Source organism: Salmo salar, chromosome 01 (genome assembly GCF_965601325.2).
Source record: "Salmo salar chromosome 01, fSalSal1, whole genome shotgun sequence".
Taxonomy (NCBI): Eukaryota; Metazoa; Chordata; class Actinopteri; order Salmoniformes; family Salmonidae; genus Salmo; species Salmo salar.
This window is the reverse complement of record NC_138291.1, coordinates 148,498,856-148,520,557: the sequence shown is the minus strand read 5'-3', so window position 1 is coordinate 148,520,557 and position 21,702 is coordinate 148,498,856. Positions and strand designations below refer to the sequence as shown.

Sequence of the window (21,702 nt, the reverse complement as noted above, 5' to 3'; positions counted from 1 at the left end):
AAAGATCCCACCATGTCGAACGAACAAATTATCTGTAGGCATTTATAAAATTGTACCGAAACTTCCTGTTTCCGTCACAGCTGTCATGATCGAAAACATTTTTGTATGGCTTTACTCGCGTAAAAACTGTGGATGGAAACGTGGTTATTGATGCCAATTTGTTCTTTCATCTGTATATATTGTATACAGTATATCAGTGACGTGCGGTGAGGTCGTGGCTGGGTAGGCACTGGCCATTATCAAAGCCAAATTTACTCACAAATAAACCTTGATGGAGCCCAAGTTCATCATACAAAAGTAACATACAGTATTCATACCCCTTGACTTTTCCACATTTGACTTATTCCAACATGTGTTACAGCCTGAATTCATAATGGATTAAATAAAAAAAAATCTCACCCATCTACACACTATTCTCCATAAGGAAAAAGAGAAAACATGTTTTTAGAAATGTTTGCAAATGTATTGAAAATTAAAGACAGAAATATCTAATCTGCATAAGTTTTCACACCCTTGAGTCAATACTTTGTAGAAGCACCTTTGGCGGCGATTACAGCTTTGAGTTGTCATGTGTATGTCTGTATCAGTTCTACTAAGCTATATGGAATTGTTTTCAGCAGGTCATACCAAAGAACATGTATTTAACCCCTTATTTTTGTCACTAAACAGTCTCCATACACAGCATACTTTCATTAATGTTTTCGACTGGTACCGGGGGATATTCAGACAAGTCTTGTGAGGCCTGTGAGCGTCCTAGAGCAAAACAACTGATATGTATGTATCCGTGAGAGTCTCACCTTTACACGGGGGTGTCATATTAGTGTGTAAACTGTTCGGATGCTACAAACAAAAGTTGGCAGATCGGCTGTACTGACTTCAGACGAGTTCCGATACACTTGTGGGTCGTAGAGCAAAAACCGTTTGGACGCTACAGACAATTTTGTGAGAAGACCGTTTTTTTGGTATGTCTCATGGTCTGACAAACACCGCTCTAGCTCTGTCACCTTTCACCGCAGATGCGTAAATGTTACATTGGCAGATGCAGTGGATTGAGAAGCATCCAGTGCAAAAACGGATATCTCTAGCTTAAACTAACATTGTTGTTCTGAAGCCATTGCAGCGTTGCTTTGGCTGTATGCTTGGGGTCATTGTACTGTTGGAATGGATATCTTCGCCCCAGTCTAAGGTCGTTTGTACTCTGAAGGAGGTTCTCATTACAGATTTGCCTGTATTTGGCTCCATTCATTGTTTCCTCTATCCTTACCAGTCTCCCAGTCCCTGCCGCTGAAAAGCATCCCCATAGCATGATGCTGCCACCAACAAGCTTCACGGTAGGGATGTTGCTAGACGGGTGATGAACTGTGCCTGGTTTTCTCCAGACATAGCGCTTTGCATTCAGGCCAAAGAGAAACATTTTTTGTTTCATCAGTCCACATAATATTTTGCCTTTTGCTCAGAGTCTTTCCTGTGCCTTTTTGCAAACTCCAGGCGTGCTGCCATGTGCCTTTTTCTCGGGGAGTGGCTTCCGTCCGTCCACTCTCCCATAAAGCCCAAAATGGTGAAGTGCTGTAGAGACTGTTGTTCTTCTGGCAGGTTCTCCCATCTCAGCCAAGGAACTCTGTAGTTCTGTCAGAGTGGTCATTTGGGTCCCTGGTCACCTCCCTGATCAAGGTTGGTCAGACGGCCAGCTCTAGGCAGAGTCTGGCCAGTTCAATATATTTCATTTCCCAATGATGGAGACCACTTTGCTCTTGGAAACTTTCAACGCTCTATAAATGGTTTTATACCCATCCCCAGATATATGCCTCATCACAATTCTCTCTCGGAGACCTACGGACAGTTCCTTGGACTTCATGGTATAGTTTCTGCTCTGACATGCACTGTTAACTGTCAAACCTTTATAGACATGTGTGTTTCATGTCCAATTGAATTGGCTGCAGGTGGACTCCAATCAATTTGTAGTGACATCTCAAGGATGATCAAAAGAAATGGTATGTACCTGAGCTCAATTTGGTGTGTCAAGGGGTGTGAATACTTTCTGAAGGCACTGTAAGTCATTAAACAAAATTGACAAAAAGTTTCACCAAATGTAAATACCAATGTACCAAATGACAATTCTATCAATGCACTGTACGTGGTGCATGCAAACACACACACAGACACACACATACACACACTTATAGAATTAAATAAGGTTTTAACAAGATGTCCATATCAACTATCTCATGTGGCTCAGTTGGTAGAGCATGTTGCTTGCTACATCAGGGTTGTGTGTTTGATTCCCACTGGGGACCAGTATGAAAATGTATCTACTCACTAGTGTAAGTTGTGTGGATAAGAGTGTCTGCTAAATGGAAACAATTGAAATGACTGAAAAATGCAGTCGAAAACGTCCATAAATTGCCTCGTCTAAAACAATTCTAGCTTGATAAATGTAATATCATGTTCATTCAACAGTAGCCTGAAATGCATTTAGGCCGTTCTTTACTTGTAATGAAGTCCATTTGTCTGTCCTTCAGGCCAGTGAACCTCTCTGTGACAGCATTGCAGAAGTCACAGCAAAACCTCATGTCCATTATTTTATTCTGTATGCACACAGTAGGCCCACTGTCCCCAAGGCATCCTTCAGTTCCATTTTCACACAGAAACAAAAAGTCACACACACACAAACAGTAGCTGGTAGCACCGTTCTCCCACAAAGCACACAGGTAGGCAGCTCCATCCAACAGGTTCAAGCACGTAGAATCATTGTAGTTAGTCACATCCATCTTGTAGAACTCAAGTAAATGTCCAAGATGTGTAAAAGTCTGAGTAAAAAGTATTAATTAGTAATTCATTTTCAGACAAGTAGACAATCCAGTAGTCACTGTTTGCCTGCCCAACATTTAGCAGTGAGGGAGATGGTGGTTGCCTTGCCTTGCCTCTCCATGAATAAAGTTGTTGTCTACTTTATGCTGCCTGTGTCTGCTCTAAACTTTCATTATAGTTGATGCGCCATTTGGAGGGTTCGAAGAGTGGAACATTTCATTATTCCAACTTGGAAAATTGTTTGAGGTGTAGTATAGTGTCTATTTGTCAGGTTGTTTTTGCTAGCTAGGTAGCTTCCTTCAGTTCAAGGGATGCAAGCGCTAAATTCTGTAGACCCAAATGTGCAGAGCTCATCCCAGGTTAATTAATACCCACACAACATGTTTAGGCAATACGCAAGCGCAAAATATGAAATTGTCTCAATGCAACAAATGAAGCTACTTCAAGCTAGGCAAAGCAGCGAGGCCTATGCTGACCCTGTCCATTAACAGTGACTGGAGTCAGGAATGGCTGTGAATGGATGGAAAGGAAGGCAGGAATACCCTAGTACCTTTCCTGAGGTTTTGAGCATAAAAATCAACAGAATCATTTGAGATTTAAAAAAAAAAATGTAATTGTATTTTAATTGTGGCTTTTCATAACAGCTTTTTAAAATGAGATTATCACAGGGTAAGCACTGCGTACCATACCTACCCTGACTGCACGTCACTGGTATGTTTACATTAGAAGTTCTTGTCCTCTTCACTGCCCGTGGTTTCCTCCCAGGTTAAGTGAGGCCTTCAGTTTGATGGCTTCTGACACTTGAGGTTTCTTTGTCTTTGTCCATTCACATCCACATTTCCATCCTACCATCTCTCTCTCTCTCTCTCTCTCTCTCTCTCTCTCTCTCTCTCTCTCTCTCTCTCTCTCAGCTTTAACGTCCCTCCTCTCTCTTCAGTTCTCTTTTTCATGTTAACTCAAAGCATAAACACTGTCTATTCTCCTCTCTCTTGAACATGAGAGGCCACCTTTTCAGCCTTCGACAATTTTACTGTACATTTTTACCTTTTTCATCCAGACTTTACTCTGTCTGAAGTCAGGAATATAACCCTGGTGTAGTGGTGAGTGAGCATACTATTTCTTAAGACCCATTCTCTCACACTCATGAAATGAAATGAATTGACACTTGAACGCCCAAACACTTGTTCCTTAACTGTGTGTCAGGTCGAGCTCTTTTGGCTCTCTGTCTGAACACTCAAAATAGTCTTCTGTCGGTAGAAGTGTACTGAAGGAACTGCCTGCTTGGAGAGAGCCATTTGTTACAGCTGATTCTCTGCAGTTATTTCCTCCCCGGGCTGGGACAGAATCACTGTTTGTTTTTCCTTCCTGCTCGCTCCTCAGAGGAGATCATTCACTTGGCTAGGGTGTGTGTGTGTGTATGTATGTGCTTGGGTGCATGCGAGCTCATGTGCATGTGTGTGTGTGTGTGTGTAGGGGTGTGTGTGTGTGTGGGGGGTCTTGGCTCAGAGGAGCAGCGAGCGGAGCAAGCCGGTGCTCCTCTAAAGCTCAGTGGTGCACTGCTGTGACTGGAAAGCTCTATCTACTGGAGAGGACAGCTCCACATGAAGCTCAGCTGCCACACCAAAACATACACTTAGCAAGCACGCACATGCACATACAGAGTGCATAAGTACGATTACACACACAACCACACACACGTCACAATGTATCTTTCAGTCTTTCTGTGCTAACTGTATTTGTGACAGCAAGCCTTCCCATGTGTCTTTCAACAGCCCAATGACCCGGTGACTAACATCTGCCAAGCAGCCGACAAGCAGCTCTTCACGCTGGTGGAGTGGGCCAAGAGGATCCCCCACTTCTCTGAGCTGCCCCTGGACGACCAGGTCATCCTCCTACGAGCAGGTCAGTTCAACATGACCATGAGACCACATCAGCATCCCCCATAGGCAGGCCACTGCAGCATTATGGGCTTTGTAGGCTATTAGCCTGACGAATCCTCTGTCATATTCTTTATGTATGCGGTCATCATTTTTGAGGAAGTCTTCAGTGTTTTCCCTATATGTTACCCTTGCTGATTGCTTGTCGCTTCAGATTACACAGTTCACTTCCAAACTCACTCTAAGGAAGCCCATCCAGCTCTCTAACCCTATCCTACCCCCTCTTAACGTTCTCCTTCTGGGTACCCATAGTGATGGAGAGAATGATGTAACACTCCACACTGCCCTCTCCCACCTGGACAAAAGGAATACCTACATGAGAATGTTGTTCATTGACTACTCAGCATTCATAGTGCCCTCCAAGCTTATCACTAAGTGAAGGATCCTGGGACTGCACACCTCCCTCTGCAACTGGATCCTGGACTACCTGACGGGACACCCTCACGTGGTGAGGGTAGGCAACAACACCTCCACCACGCTGACCCAAAACACTGGGGCTCTTCAGGGGTGTGTGCTTAGTCCCCTCCTGTACTTCCTGTTCAAGGGCAATGGAGGGCCAAGCACATGCCCCCATTCAGATCAACGGGGCTGTAGTGGAGCGGGTTGAGAGCTTCAAGTTCCTCGGTGTCCACATCACTAAGGATCTAGCATGGTCCAAACACACCAACACAGTCATGAAGAGGGCACGACAACACTTTTTCCCACTCAGGACTCTGAAAAGATTTGTCTTGGTCCCTCAGATCATCAAAATGTTCTACAGCTGCACAATTAAAAGCATGTTGACTGACTGCATCACCGCTTGGTATGGCAACTGGTTGGCATCCGACCACAAGACGCTACAGAGGGTAGTGCGTACGGCCCAGTACATAACTAGGGCCAAGCTCCCTGCTATCCAGGACCTCTATACCAGGCGGTGTCAGAGGAAGGCCCTAAAAATTGTCAAAGACTCCGGCCACCCAAGACATAGACTGTACTCTAAGCTACCGCACGGCAAGCGGTATCAATGCAGCAAGTCTGGAACCAACAGGACCCTGAACAGCTTCTACCCCCAAGTCATAAGACTGCTAAATAGTCCGGGTAGCTATTTGGTTAACTATTTAACTATCTGCAATGACCCTTTTGAACTAACATTTTTGACTCATCACATACACTGCTGCTACTGTTCTACTATCAGCCACTTTATTCCTAGTTATATGTACATATATACAGTTGAAGTCTGAAGTTTACACACACCTTAGCCAAATACATTTAAACTCAGTTTTTCACAATTCCTGACATTTAATCCTAGTAAAAATTCCCTGCCTTAGGTCAGTTAGGATCACCACTTTATTTTAAGAATGTGAAATGTCAGAATAATAGTAAAGAGAATGATTTATTTCAGCTTTTATTTCATTAAACACATTCCCAGTGGGTCAGAAGTTTACATACACACAATTAGTATTTGGTAGCATTGACTTTAAATTATTTAACTTGGGTCAAATGTTTCGGGTAGCCTTCCACAAGCTTCCCACAATAAGTTGGGTGAATTTTGGCCCATTCCGCCTGACAGAGCTGGTGTAACTGAGTCAGGTTTGTAGGCCTCCTTGCTCGCACACGCTTTTTCAGTTCTGCCCACATATTTTCTATGGGATCGAAGTCAGGGCTTTGTGGTGGCCACTCCAATACCTTGACTTTGTTGTCCTTAAGCCATTTTGCCACATCTTTGGAAGTATGCTTGGGGTCATTGTCCATTTGGAAGACCCATTTGCGACAAAACTTTAACTTCCTGACTGATGTCTTGAGATGTTGCTTCAATATATCCACATAAATGTCCTGTCTCATGAATCCATCTATTTTGTGAAGTGCACCAGTCCCTCCTGCAGCAAAGCACTGCCACAGCATGTTGCTGCCACCCCCGTGCTTCACGGTTGGGATGGTGTTCTTTTGCTTGCAAGCCTCCCCATTTTTCCTCCAAACATAACGATGGTCATTATGGCCGAACAGTTCTATTTTTGTTTCATCAGACCAGAGGACATTTCTCCAAAAAGTACGATCTTTGTCCCCATGTGCAGTTGCAAACCGAAGTCTGGCTTTTTTTATAGCGGTTTTGGAGCAGTGTCTTCTTCCTTGCTGAGGTGCCTTTCGGGTTATGTCGATATAGGACTCGTTTTACTGTGGATATGGATACTTTTGTACCTGTTTCCTCCAGCATCTTCACAAGGTCCTTTTCTGTTGTTCTGGGATTGATTTGCACTAAAGTACTTTCATCTCTTGGAGACAGAACACATCTCCTTCCTGAGCGGTATGGCGGCTGCGTGGTCCCATGGTGTTTATACTTGCGTACTATTGTTTGTACAGATGAACGTGGTACCTTCAGGTGTTTGGAAATTGCTCCCAAGGATGAACCAGACTTGTGGAGGTCTACAATTTTTTTTCTGCGGTCTTGGCTGATTTCTTTTGATTTTCCCATGATGTCAAGCAAAGAGGCACTGAGTTTGAAGGTAGGCCTTGAAATACATCGACAGGTACACCTCCAATTGACTCAAATTATGTAAATTAGCATATCAGAAGCTTCTAAAGCCATGACATAATTTTCTGGAATTTTCCAAGCTGTTTAAAGGCACAGTCAACTTAGTGTATGTAAACTTCTGACCTACTGGAATTGTGATACAGGGAATTATAAGTGAAATAATCTGTTTGTAAACAATTGTTGGAAAAATGACTTGTGTCATGCACAAAGTAGATGTCCTAACTGACTTGCCAAAACTATAGTTTGATAACAAGGAATTTGTGGAGTGGTTGAAAAACAAGTTTTAATGACTCCAACCTAAGTGTATGTAAACTTCCAACTCAACTGTACCTCAATTACCTCGTACCCCTGAACATTGACTTGGTATTGGTACCCCTTGTGTATATAAGTTATCGTTACTCATTGTGTATCTATTACTACTTTTATTATTACTTGTTTTACTTTTCTATTTTTTATCTATTTTCTCTCTCTCTGCATTGTTGGGAAGGGCCCGTAAGTAAGCACTTCACTGTTAGTCTACACCTGTTGTTTACGAAGCGTGTTCTGAAGCTAGCCGAGAGAGTCCTGTCTCCTCTTCTCAGTGCTCAGCTCAGGTCTTCTATAAATAACCAGTTTAGTTGTGCTGTCTCTCAGATGAAAGCATCCCAGCCCCTCTCATTCCCAACTCAACTCTGGGGAGAAGTGTGGAGTTTTGCTTGACAGAACAGTTAAAGGAGCCCTGTCACTCAAACGGCACAGAGCTCTCTGTGTCTTACCCTCGCTTGGCATATCAAGTGTGTCACCTTTTATTGGGATGGCAGGCGCAGTTCACCCTGTTAAACACTTATCTCTCTGGAAAGCACATCTGAGATAGGTTGCTAATAACCCAGAGCCTATGCATGAAAGAGCTTTCTGGTTTGACTATTCAGCCTAGATTGATTCGTTGGAATTCTCTTGCCTTGTTGTCAGCTCAATTGTCAACACAATTGTCAACTTTGAATGTTGAATATGACATGAACTTTGTAATAGGTTTTCACTCTTTATCTCTCCTTATTCTTCCCTCTCTTCTCTCTCTTCTCTCAGGGTGGAACGAGCTCCTCATCGCATCCTTCTCGCACCGTTCGATAGCAGTGAAAGATGGGATCCTCCTAGCAACAGGGCTACACGTCCATCGTAACAGCGCCCACAGTGCTGGAGTGGGAGCCATCTTTGACAGGTAGTCATCATCACCCTGTTGGCGCTGCCTTGATATAATCAGCTTTGTGAAATACATTTTTGTTGGTTGCTATGTAATTCTTTATTACTAAGATTCCACGATTAGGAGTAGGCCCTGACCGGTAACAGTGAAAATGGAGATGGAGACCTCAGTCAGAGTTTCTGAAGAAATCAATTTATCTGCGTTCCTGATGAAATCACACTCTTTTGACATGCAATCCCACGGCAGGCTGTGACGATTCCGAAGCCGATATTGACCTTCTTTTCTATTAACCTGTTGGGTCTAGGGGGCAGCATTTGCACGTCTGGATAAAAAAAATGTACCCGATTTAATCTGGTTACTAATCCTACCCAGTAACTAGAATATGCATATACTTATTATATATGGATAGAAAACACTCTAAAGTTTCCAAAACTGTTTGAATGGTGTCTGTGAGTATAACAGAACTCATTTGGCAGGCAAAACCCTGAGACATTTTCTGACAGGAAGTGGATACCTGATGTGTTGTATTGAGTTTAAACCTATCCCATTGAAAAACACAGGGGTTTAGGAATATTTTGGCACTTCCTATTGCTTCCACTAGATGTCACCAGCCTTTACAAAGTGTTTTGAGTCTTCTGGAGGGAGATCTGACCGAACAAGAGCCATGGAACGGTGATGTCCCATTAGACACCTGGCGCGCTACTTCATGTTGGGTACCCTCGTTCCAATACGTTATAAAAGGCTATGCATTCGTCCACCTTGAATATTATTCATGTTCTGGTTAAAAAAGGCCCTAATGATTTATGCTATACAACGTTTGACATGTTTGAACGAACGGAAATATATTTTTTCCCCTCGTTCATGACGAGAAGTCCGGCTGGCTTACATCATGTGCTAACGAGACGGAGATTTTTGGACATAAATGATGAGCTTTTTTGAACAAAACTACATTCGTTATGGACCTGTGATACCTGGAAGTGACATCTGATGAAGAGAATCAAAGGTAATGGATTATTTACATAGTATTTTCGATTTTAGATCTCCCCAACATGACGTCTAGTCTGTATCGCAACGCGTATTTTTCTGGGCACAGTGCTCAGATTATTGCAAAGTGTGATTTCCCAGTAAGGTTATTTTTAAATCTGGCAAGTTGATTGCGTTCAAAAGATGTAAATCTATAATTCTTTAAATGACAATATAATATTTTACCAATGTTTTCTAATTTTAATTATTTAATTTGTGACGCTGACTTGACTGCCGGTTATTGGAGGGAAACGATTTCCTCAACATCAATGCCATAGTAAAACGCTGTTTTTGTATATAAATATGAACTTGATAGAACTAAAAATGCATGCATTGTCTAACATAATGTCCTAGGAGTGTCATCTGATGGAGATTGTAAAAGGTTAGTGTATCATTTTAGCTGGTTTTATGGTTTTGGTGACCCTGTCTTTGACTTGACAAAACATTACACACAACTCTTGTAAATGTACTGTCCTAACATACTCTAAATTTATGCTTTCGCCGTAAAACCTTTTTGAAATCGTAAAACGTGGTTAGATTAAGGAGATGTTTATCTTTCAAATGGTGTAACATAGTTGTATTTTTGAAAAATTTGAATTTTGACATTTATTTGGATTCAAATTTGCCGCTCTTGAAATGCACCTGCTGTTGATGGAGTGCACCACGGGTGGCACGCTAGCGTCCCACCTAGCCCCAAGAGGTTAATCACATTTGATGCCTATTGTGGCATCGTTCATTTTTCAGTCACATTTTTATTGACAGATGAATACAAAAGAACAGTATCAAGTATTCCTTCTCAGTGTACACAGACGCTGATCAAGCCATCCAGTGCGATATCAATCCAACAGATAGTCAGTATTGTAAACTCTAAACCCTGTGGCCCCTGGCGTGCTGAGTCGCTAACTGAAGTGTTATTTTGAGGGCAACAGCTCTCTCCCTGTCCGCTCTCTCTCTCTCTTCGCTCTCACTCTCTCTCCCTCTCTTTTCTCTCTCTCTTTCCCAATTATCTCTCCCTCTGCTCTCCTCCTCTCGTCTTTCTCTCTTTCCCTCTCTCTCTTCTCTCTCTCCCCCCTCTCTCTCTTTCTCCATCTCTCTCTCCCTCTATCCCCAGCTGGGAGTCTGTGCTCAGTGATTAGCATACTGCCAGTTCACTACTTCTAAAGGATGGATTACATCTCTGCATTAAGATGACTGATGATGTAGCTCTATACCCTCTCTGAAGAGGGTGGTTAACTTAAGCACTCAAGTCTTTTTTTTACCCTCATTGTTCCAACGGGCAAATTAAATTAGGATGAGCTGAAATTTACTTTTGTCTCAGAGAGAGAGAAAGACAGAGGGAGGTGGAGAGCGAGAGAGAGACAGGGAGGTGGAGAGCGAGAGAGACAGAGGGAGGTGGAGAGCGAGAGAGAGACAGGGAGGTGGAGAGCGAGAGAGACAGAGGGAGGTGGAGAGAGAGGGAGACAGAGGGAGGTGGAGAGAGAGAGACAGGGATGTGGAGAGAGAGACAGAGGGAGGTGGAGAGCGAGAGAGACAGAGGGATGTGGAGAGCGAGAGAGACAGAGGGAGGTGGAGAGAGAGGGAGACAGAGGGAGGAGGAGAGAGAGAGACAGAGGGATGTGGAGAGCGAGAGAGAGACAGGGAGGTGGAGAGCGAGAGAGACAGAGGGAGGGGAGAGAGAGGGAGACAGAGGGAGGTGGAGAGAGAGAGACAGGGATGTGGAGAGAGAGACAGAGGGAGGTGGAGAGCGAGAGAGACAGAGGGATGTGGAGAGCGAGAGAGACAGAGGGAGGTGGAGAGAGAGGGAGACAGAGGGAGGAGGAGAGAGAGAGACAGAGGGATGTGGAGAGCGAGAGAGAGACAGAGGGAGGTGGAGAGCGAGAGAGAGACAGAGGGAGGTGGAGAGCGAGAGAGACAGAGGGAGGTGGAGAGAGAGGGAGACAGAGGGAGGAGGAGAGAGAGAGACAGAGGGATGTGGAGAGAGAGACAGAGGGAGGTGGAGAGAGAGAGACAGAGGGAGGTGGAGAGAGAGAGAGAGAGACAGAGAGAGACAGAGGGAGGTGGAGAAAAGAGAGACAGAGAGAAGTGGAGAGAGAGAGAGACAGAGGGAGGTGAAGAGAGAGAGATAGAGAGCGGGCGTGACGGAGTCATAGAGGGGTGAGGAGTTCGAGCGGTCGCGTCACACTCCCGAAACGCCGCCCCGCCTAGTGATGTCACACGTCAGTCTGGGATTGTGTTTGTGCTACGCCGTTCATGGATGTCCTTTTCTCAGCCATGTTCTAAGCAGCTTGAATTACGTGGTGTAGGCAGGGCTGTACGATTTTCCTCTGGTTGAACATTCCCTGTGTGTCAGGGCAGTGGGGCCGTGTTGTGAATTGATTTGTACTGAGTTTCCATTGAGTTACACCTGTAGATAAAGGAGGGTGTAATGAAGGCTGACCTACGGAGGTGTTGCTGGCTGATGGTCAGATCTCTAAGAGCCTGTCTATGTGCCTCCCTCTCTCCATCCAGAGTGCTCACAGAACTGGTGTCCAAGATGAGAGACATGCAGATGGACAAGACAGAGCTGGGTTGCCTTCGGGCTATCGTCCTCTTCAACCCAGGTATCACACACTCCTAGCACCCCTTTAATCCAGAACCTTCTATTTAGATTATACTAATACAATAAAGGGCTCTGTTCCCGCTACTCTGACCTCACAAACAATGACTGCCTGTGATACCGGTGAACTTGCATACATGTGAAGCCTTCACACACGCACACACACACACACACACACACACACACACACACACACACACACACACACACACACACACACACACACACACACACACACACACACACACACACACACACACACACACACACACCCCACCAGACCCTTGTTCCTGCCGTGGTTTCTCCCAACCCCGAAAGTGACCACAGTGCCCTCTGCTAAAGCCCTCTGCTAAAGCCCTCTGCTAAAGCCCTCTGCTAAAGCCCTCTGCTAAAGCCCTCTGCTAAAGCCCTCTGCTAAAGCCCTCTGCTAGCCCTCTGCTCTATGGTACAGGCCAGGGTTATCTTCATTACCATGCTGAGTGCCCGTGCCAGCCCTGCCCCGCTGGCACCAGACGCGCTCCCTGTCTTTAATGAGTCTGTGCCATGGCCCCGGAGACAAAGAGCAGTGTGGGAGCGTGCCACCGGCCCACAGGGGCTCCGGCGGGCCTCATTCTCCCAGGACAGACTGCTCCTCTGTACTCCAGAGTCACTCTGCTACAGACCTGGCTCTGGAACAGATCACAGTCTACTTTGCCCTAATTAGGAGCAGCTCACGGAGATGGCCTAACAGAGGGAATGCTGGGATTCAGAGAGGCTGAGTCCTTTCCCACACTGAGATGAGAGTATTGCTGTATTCAGGCCTTTTCACTTGCTCAGTGGTAACCAATCAGACCCAGAAATGTGTTGCAATAAATGTTGAATCAGAAGTATAGCCTACAGCTGAAGTTTACATACACTTAGACTGGAGTCATTAAAACTTGTTTTTCAACCACTGCACAAATGTCTTGTTAACAAACTATAGTTTTGGCAAGTCGGTTAGGACATCTACTTTGTGCATGACACAAGTAATTTTTCCAACAATTGTTTACAGACAGATTATTTCACTTATAATTCACTTTGTCACAATTCCAGTGGGTCAGAAGTTTACATGCCATTAGTTGACTGTGCCTTTAAACAGCTTGGAATATTCCAGAAAATGATGTCATGGCTTTAGAAGCTTCTGATAGGCTAATTTACATAATTTGAGTCAATTGGAGGTGTACCTGTGGATGTATTTCAAGACCTACCTTCAAACTCAGTGCTTCTTTGCTTGACATCATGGGAAATTCAAAAGAAATCAGCCAAGACTGCAGAAAAAGAATTGTAAACCTCCACAAGTCTGGTTCATCCTTGGGAGCAATTTCCAAACGCCTGAAGGTACCACATTCATCTGTACAAACAATAGTACGCAAGTATAAACACCATGGGACCACGCAGCCATCATTCTGCTCAGGAAGGAGATACGTTCTGCCTCCTAGAGGTGAATGCACTTTGGTGTGAAAAGTGTAAATCAATCCCAGAACAACAACAAAGGACCTTGTGAAGATGCTGGAGGAAACAGGTACAAAAGTATCTATATCCACAATTAAACAAGTCCTATATCAACATAACCTGAAAGGCCGCTCAGCAAGGAAGAAGCCACTGCTCCAATACCGCCATAAAAAGCCAGACTACAGTTTGCAACTGCACATGGCGACAAAGATTGTACTTTTTGGAGAAATGTCCTCTGGTCTGATGAAACAAAAATAGAACTGTTTGGCCATAATGACCATCGTTATGTTTGGAGGAAAAATAGGGACGCTTGCAAGCCGAAGAACACCATCCCAACCGTGAAGCACGGGGGTGGCAGCATCATGTTGTGGGGCTTCTTTGCTGCAGTAGGGACTGGTGCACTTCACAAAATAGTTGGCATTATGAGGAAGGAAAAGTACGTGCATATATTGAAGCAACATCTCAAGACATCAGTCAGGAAGTTAAAGCTTGGTCGCAAATGGGTCTTCCAAATGGACAATGACCCCAAGCATACTTCCAAAGTTGTGGCAAAGTAGCTTAAGGACAACCAAGTCAAGGTATTGGAGTGGCCATCACAAAGCGCTGACCTCAATCCTATAGAAATGTTGTGGGCAGAACTGAAAAAGCATGTGGGAGCAAGGAGGCCTACAAACCTGACTCAGTTAGACCAGCTCTGTCAGGAGGAATGGGTCAAAATTCACCCAACTTATTGTGGGAAGCTTGTGGAAGGCTACCCGAAACGTTTGACCCAAGTTAAACAATTTAAAGGCAATGCTACCAAATACTAATTGAGTGTATGTAAACTTCTGACCCATTGAGAATGTGATGAAAGAAATAAAAGCTGAAGTCATTCTCTCTACTACGCTTACATTTCACGTTCTTAAAATAAAGTGGTGATCCTAACTGACCTAAGACTGGGAATTTTTACTAGGATTAAATGTCAGGGATTGTGGAAAAACTGAGTTTAAATGTATTTGGCTAAGGTGTATGTAAACTTCCGACTTCAACTGTTCAGTTGTTGCCTCATCCAGCTTGTGTTTTGGGGAGAATTACCATGCATATGTACAGTGCCTTCAGAAAGTATTCACACCCCTTGACCTTTTACACATTTTTTGTGTTACAGTCTGAATTTAAAATCCATTAAAGTGTCACTAATCTACTCCCAATACTCTATCATTTCAAAGTGGTGTTTTGTTTTTAGAATCTTTTACAAATGAATTAAATATGAAAAGCTGAAATGTCTTGAGTCGATAAGTATTCAACCCCTTTGTTATAGCAAGCCTAAATAATTTAAAGAGTAAAAATGTGCATAACAAATCACATGGACTCATTCTGTGTGCAGTAATAGTGGTTCACATGATTTTTTAATGATTATCCCATCGCTGTACCCCACACATACAATTATCTGTAAGGTCCCTCAGTCAAGTAGTGAATTTTAAGCACAGATTCAACCACAAACACCAGGGAGGTTTTCCAATGGTTTGCAAAGAAGTTCACAGATTAAAAAAAATAAAAAAAAAAAAAATCAGACACTGAATATCCCTTTGAGCATGGTGAATTTACTATTTACACTTTGGATGGTGCATCAATACACCCAGTCACTACAAAGATAGTAACTCAGTTGCAGGAGAGGAAGGAAACCACTCAGGAATTTCACCATAAGGCCAAGGTGACTTTAAAACATAATTTAATGGCTGTGATATCAGAAAACTGAGGCTAGATCAACAAAATTGTATTTACTCCACATTACTAACATAAATGACAGAGTGAAAAGAAGGAAGCATGTACAGAATACAAATATTCCAAAACATGCATCCTATTTGCAAAAAACACTAAAGTAAGCACTGCAATAAATGTGCCACAGACATTAACTTTTTGTCCTGAATACAAAGCATTATGTTTGAAGCAAATCCAAAACAACACGTCACTGAGTACCGCTCTTCATATTTTCAAGCATGGTGGTGGCTGCATCATGTTATGGGTATGCTTGTCATCGCCAAGGACTAGGGAGTTTTTAGGATAAAAAGAAACTGAATAGTGCTAAGCACAGGCAAAATCCTAGATGAAAACTTGGTTCAGTCTGCTTTCCAACAGACACTGGGTGACAAATTCACCTTTCAGCAGGACAATAACTTAAAACACAGGCCAAATATACACTGGAGTTGCTTACCAAGATGACATTGAATGTTCCTGAGTGGCCTAGTTACAGTTTTGACTCTACAGGATTGGTGAGTCCCCCACGGGACGGTTGAGCTAACGTAGGCTAATGCGATTAGCATGAGGTTGTAAGTAACAACAACATTTCCCAGGACATAGACATATCTGATATTGGCAGAAAGCTTAAATTCTTGTTAATCTAACTGCGCTGTCCAATTTACAGTAGCTACTACAGTGAAATAATACCATGCTATTGTTTGAGGAGAGTGCACAGTTATGAACTTGAAAAGTTATTAATAAACCAATTAGGCACATTTTGGGCAGTCTTAATACAACATTTTGAACAGAAATGCAATGGTTCATTGGATCAGTCTAAAACTTTGCACATACACTGCTGCCATCCAGTGGCCAACATCTAAATTGCGCATGCACTGCAATAACACATTATGGCCTTTCTCTTGCATTTAAAAGATGATGGTACAAAAAAACGCATGTTTTTTTCTTTGTATTATCTTTTACCAGATCTAATGTGTTATATTCCTTTCAAATGGTATCAAGTATATGCATATCCGTGCTTCAGGTCCTGAGCTACAGGCAGTTAGATTTGGGTATGTCATTTTAGGTGAAAATTGAATAAAAGGGGCGGATCCTTAAGAGATTTGAAGATGCACTCCAGGATCTTAAGCACAACAATGTCGTAACATATATTACGAATTGGATTTGCAACATATCATACAAATATATATATATTTTTAAGATGACGTAGTACACAATTTAATGACGTAGTACACAAAAAAAACGTGAACCACTTTTGGCTCATGAGCGTCACTTTCAGAAAACTATTGGCTAAAATTACACAAAAGTTTGAGAGTGCATCTTTAAATCAGATTAAAGATCTATGGCAAGACTTGAAAATGTGTGTTGAGCATTGATCAGCAAAAAACTTGAGAGAGCTTGAAGAATTGAAAAAATAATAATGGAAAAATATTGTACTATCAAGGTGTGTAAAACTCTCAGATACTCTCAGCTGTAATGTCTGTCAAAGGTGATTCTAACATGTATTGACAGGGGTGTGAATACTGATCTAATCAAGATATATGTTTGATTTTTCATATTTTATTTGATCAAATGTTAGAATTTGACATTACGGAGTATTTTTTGGTAGATTGTTGACCAAAAAATTACAATTAAATGCATTTTAATCCCAGTTTGTAAGACAACATAATGTGGAAAAAGTTAAGGGGTGTGAATACTTTCTGAAGGCACCGTATAGGAGACCCAGACCAGTAGGGCAGCTCACATGTCATTTGATTTTATTTGTCTTAAAGCCTTCTGATGACAGCATGCAGGTCTTAGCCTTCAGGGGCAGCCAGGCTGTACATAAATGCGTACCTGGTATCCTGTGACTGTTGTGCCTAGTTGTCTGATGCAGTGCGTGTCTGTGTGTGTCTCTACTCAGACTCTAAAGGCTTGTCTAACCCAGGCGAGGTGGAGGCTTTGAGAGAGAAGGTCTACGCCTCTCTGGAGGCCTACTGCAAACAGAAATACCCAGATCAGCCTGGCAGGTACGAATACACCTTTCTTTATTTCTCTCTTTTCTCGCTCTTCCTCCACTCGTCTGTCAGTGTGTTTGGCAGAAAGTGCTTTATGTATAAATTGTACATGTACAATTATGTCATGGGCGACCCTGTCATGACTTACTGTACATCAACATTTGAGACAACATCTTGTCTAAATCCATGTCTTATTTTCTGTCACGCTAATCACTGTTTTGTGTCTTTGATTGGGTTAGGTTTGCCAAGCTGTTGCTGCGGTTACCAGCCCTGCGCTCCATTGGTCTGAAGTGTCTGGAGCACCTGTTCTTTTTCAAGCTCATCGGGGACACGCCCATCGACACCTTCCTCATGGAGATGCTAGAGGCGCCCCACCAAATGACATAACTGCAGGCGGTGCGTCACCCGTGTTTCCCCCGCCCCCTGGACAGCGAGAGTGGTCCTGCAAACCATTCCCCCTTGAGAGACGGACGTGTCTCCTCCCTTTTTACTGTCTTTGATGTGTTTCAAAAAACAAGTTCAGTGTATATGGGTCTGTTTTATATATTGTACAAATATATAAATATAAATATATATATAACTCATGAGAGACAACGATGGACTGGAGATGAAACGGACTGAGGAGAAAATAAGTGTTTGAAGCCATTGTTTTGTAACGTGAAACAACAGCAGAGTTGACCAGGTGTAACATGTAGCTGTCTGCAGGTGTATCTTTAACTGTTCCATCATTGGATGCACAGCAGCGTAGTAATTGGGACAATCGTGTTTTGGACTTGTTGAAGAGAGGCGGGGCTGCATGGGCTGTCCCTGGCTCTGATTGGAGCCGTCTCACTTTTAGAACTAACTTAATGTTCTGTGTGCAGTGGGGAGGAGCCAGGCCCGGTCTTGTCTGGTCCAATCCGGTCAAGGCTTTGTCCGATACAATCCGGACTGGTCCGGTTGGGTCTGTTTTGAGGTGTATTGTAGAAAAGGACTCAGAGGTGAGAACATGCAGATGAACGGTGCTCCACTCAGGTCTCTGAACCCAAACTAAGCCGTTTCTCCACATCTCCTTATTCTATTAGCACTGTGTGAACATGAGAGGAGAGATGCTACATCGCTACATCGGTCCAGTGTTCAGAGGCTCATCATATAGCTTCAGAGACTGATTGGAGTGAAAGCCTGCAGTGTGGCCTCTTAGGACCAGAGCTGGATGACCTCCATGTGGCGTGACTGTCTGCACAGAGAAGCTTCTCTCTGGAACTACTCATTCTGGTGTACTGGACTGACGTTAGGCACAGTGTGTATCTGGAGTCACTCGGACATAGGCCCTATACTACATGTCATTACTGTGTGGTCTGGAAGGTTGCCACAGGAAGGAAAGCAAACAGATATATGTTCTCGTACTACAATTATTTGTCCTGTTTCCTGTCTGAGTTAAGGTGACCACAAAATGAAGAAGAAATAGACGGATGATTTGACTGAACTGTACTGTAAGGAAATAGTGTCCTCTGATCTGAACTAAGTGCTTTCTAAAGTGATGCCATGTCTTTGTCATGTCTCCCTCCACCTCTGAGACCTTTTGTTCCACTCTTCTGTGAATTTCAACACACCATGATTGACCTTCACACAACAACCAAGCCTGCTGTTCCTCACAGTGTAACCTAGCTTTAGAAGGTCTTTGACCTGTACTGGACATTACAACCACACACACAGTGTTGATGGTATATGTTTAATTATTAATTTGCAAAACAATTTGCAATTACCACACACACACACACACACACACACACACACACACACACACACACACACACACACACACACACACACACACACACACACACACACACACACACACACACACACACACAGCTTCAATACAGTCATGTTTATGGCTTGATGTACTCTTATTGCTTGGCACTTAACCTCAGTATTGTGGAGCTCATGCTGCTCCATTGCAAGCTCACCTCTGGGGCAGCCAGATCAGGCTGAGGCCCAGGCCATCCATCCATCCACTCTGACTGGAGGATGTGGGCCTGGTGAAGAGACAGAGACTGTTGACTTCTCTGCTGCCCAGCCTCCCCTCACCCTCAGAGGGATCCATAGCCTGCACTTCTGTGGACAACACAGTTTCATTTAAGTCAAATTGAAATGTTAAATATGTAACGTTATGTATAAATCTGCTATATGCCCATATTGCGCTTTTTTTCTTTCTATTCTGCAGCTGCTGCATAACTATGCATCTAGTGTTTTCTTTCTCCAAAGATTGTCCATAGAGGGGTTTCGTTGTTATTATAAAGGGGTGGTTAAACCCTGTCCTGTAGGACAGCAGACTGCTTTGGATTTCAATCAACTTTATCAGATATCCAGGAGCGAGTTTGGCAGTCCACATTATGATAGCAGACTAGGGAGAGCCACAGAGAAATTCAATAGAACATTTGCTTTGCGATGGATAGAGGGTTTGACCAGCGAGAATAGAGAATTTGGTGACTTTGGGAGAGCTGTGACTTCCCCCTAGTGGAAGAGATGCAGCACTGCAACATTACTTGAATTTTGTACAAGTATTTAACCAGAAATGGCACTTTTTCATGACATTATCAATGTTCATTTTTGTCTTTGGTCAGTCAAAACCTCAATGTGTTTTCTCGCAGAAAGATTGAATGAGTAACAATAACCTCAGCAGGATTGATTGACACGTCCTTAGTTCAAATCTAGCTCGTGTATATTAGTGAGGTGATTGCATTTTCATTAGGTTATATTTGAAACTATTTAGGAGAAGGAGATGATTTGTGTTTAGGCCAATTCTGTCTAAACAGTATTTTTATCGAGACTAATTGTAATTGTCAAAAAAAACAAATGAATTGGCTCATTGTTCAAATGATACCAATTTAAGCACTAGTAAAAGTAATTATCTGGAAATTGCATTCTCTGGAACATGAGTAGGTCAAATCAAACTGTTTGCACCTCAACAAACATTTCAGAAAAATAACCACATGCATTTTGCTAATTCATTTATTTGCAAACAAGTTTGTCCAACTTTTTAGATGTACACCTAATATACACCTGCTCACTTGTGTCTGATGTCTCCTATTCTCTGCTTGGTCAGGTTAATGTGATTCGAGACCCCAGGTGTATACTGTACGTTAAAGCCATACGCAGATGTGCAAGCTCGCTCACTCCTGCAGGGAATGGACAGAGAAGGGTCCTCTGGACTGATACGGAAATGATTACTTAGATAGAATGAATAGCTATGGAAAATGCTTTATATACCATAAAGCTATATTTTGTCTATATGTGTATATATTTATAAATATCTATAAATCCGTTCCGTGTTTCCAGTTAATTTAGAGTAACAGGGAGACAAGTACTTCAGTTCAAACTATCTGAGCCAGTCCTGATTCCAGTGTTATACTCAATAGTTTCTTGGTGTTTGTCAAAAAATATGTGCTTTTTACATTGGCCTCGATTCTCTAAAAGCAAAAGTCTTCAATCAACCAGCATAATACAAGGAGCGCAAAGCCCTAACCCTCACCAGCTAACAGCTGTTCTATATGGGACCTGAAAACAGCAACAACAACAAAACGGGTTATTACACACAAAAGACATGAAGCCCTCCAAAATCAATTTATTGCTTAGCTACTTGTATGTTCAACGTTATCAGGAAACGCTGGGCTCATGACAGTCACAGATTTCTTTGACGAATTCAGCAAAATGTCAAGAAAAAACCCCACTTCTTGACATATATTTTTGTACAAAGGTAATTTTATCCCTTGCTTATGTACTCTGTACCTGCCATTTTCCTCCTGTGGGCTGTTGTATACATTGTTTGTGTAAATGTTGATTTAAAATGGGGAAGAAAAAAAGTGAGAAGAGTGGTTGCAGTGACACCCTGGTAACTGTCGCCTATACTTTGCCTTTTCTGGCCTATCGATACAAGATGAGATTGTCCTCTCATTACATTTTGTCTATTTTTAACGAGTTGGAAAACGTCATCTGTTCTTTGTGGGTTGTTCTCCGATATTCTATCTTTCATGGAAAGACAAAAAGATTATTAAAAAAAATCTAAAAGTAAATGTTGTTGATGCTGCTTTTGTCTTTGTGCTGTGTTGTCCTCCCACCTAATAGGTAATTACATTTAAAGCCTGAAAACAGCCTACGTGACATCGATTCGAGTCAGAAACAGTCATTAAAAAGTGACAAGTTTAAATAGGATAATTGGTCATAAAGTGAGTCTCATCGGAGTTTGGAACATCCATGCATCACAACGGGTAAATGAAGGTTGGGTTTTGATTTTGTCCATTTTCCTATTAACATGGGTTGAACAGCTGCGGAGATTGCTCCATCTAATAGCTTAAATCGAGACAGACCTGCCCAGCAGATCCGACTTTGTTTACATAAGACAACACGTTGCTCATTTTACACGTTACGATGTAAAACTGCTCAACTAAAAACATCCTTCGCAAAATAGT

At 42.8% G+C, this 21,702-nt stretch overlaps 1 protein-coding gene across 2 annotated transcripts in view; it reads left to right on the top strand.

The window, feature by feature from the left end:
* Positions 1–21,306, top strand: part of LOC106565394 (retinoic acid receptor RXR-alpha-A) — a 37,155-nt gene extending 15,849 nt beyond the window's left edge. For both annotated transcript variants that reach the window (XM_014132501.3, XM_014132482.3), the window contains exons 4-8: positions 4,581–4,710; positions 8,317–8,449; positions 11,963–12,054; positions 17,158–17,263; positions 17,491–21,306. In XM_014132501.3, the coding sequence (XP_013987976.2) occupies positions 4,581–4,710; positions 8,317–8,449; positions 11,963–12,054; positions 17,158–17,263; positions 17,491–17,638 (609 nt within the window). In that variant the 3' untranslated portion in view covers positions 17,639–21,306. The remainder of the gene's footprint in view (positions 1–4,580; positions 4,711–8,316; positions 8,450–11,962; positions 12,055–17,157; positions 17,264–17,490) is intronic.
* The last annotated feature ends 396 nt before the right edge of the window (positions 21,307–21,702 follow it).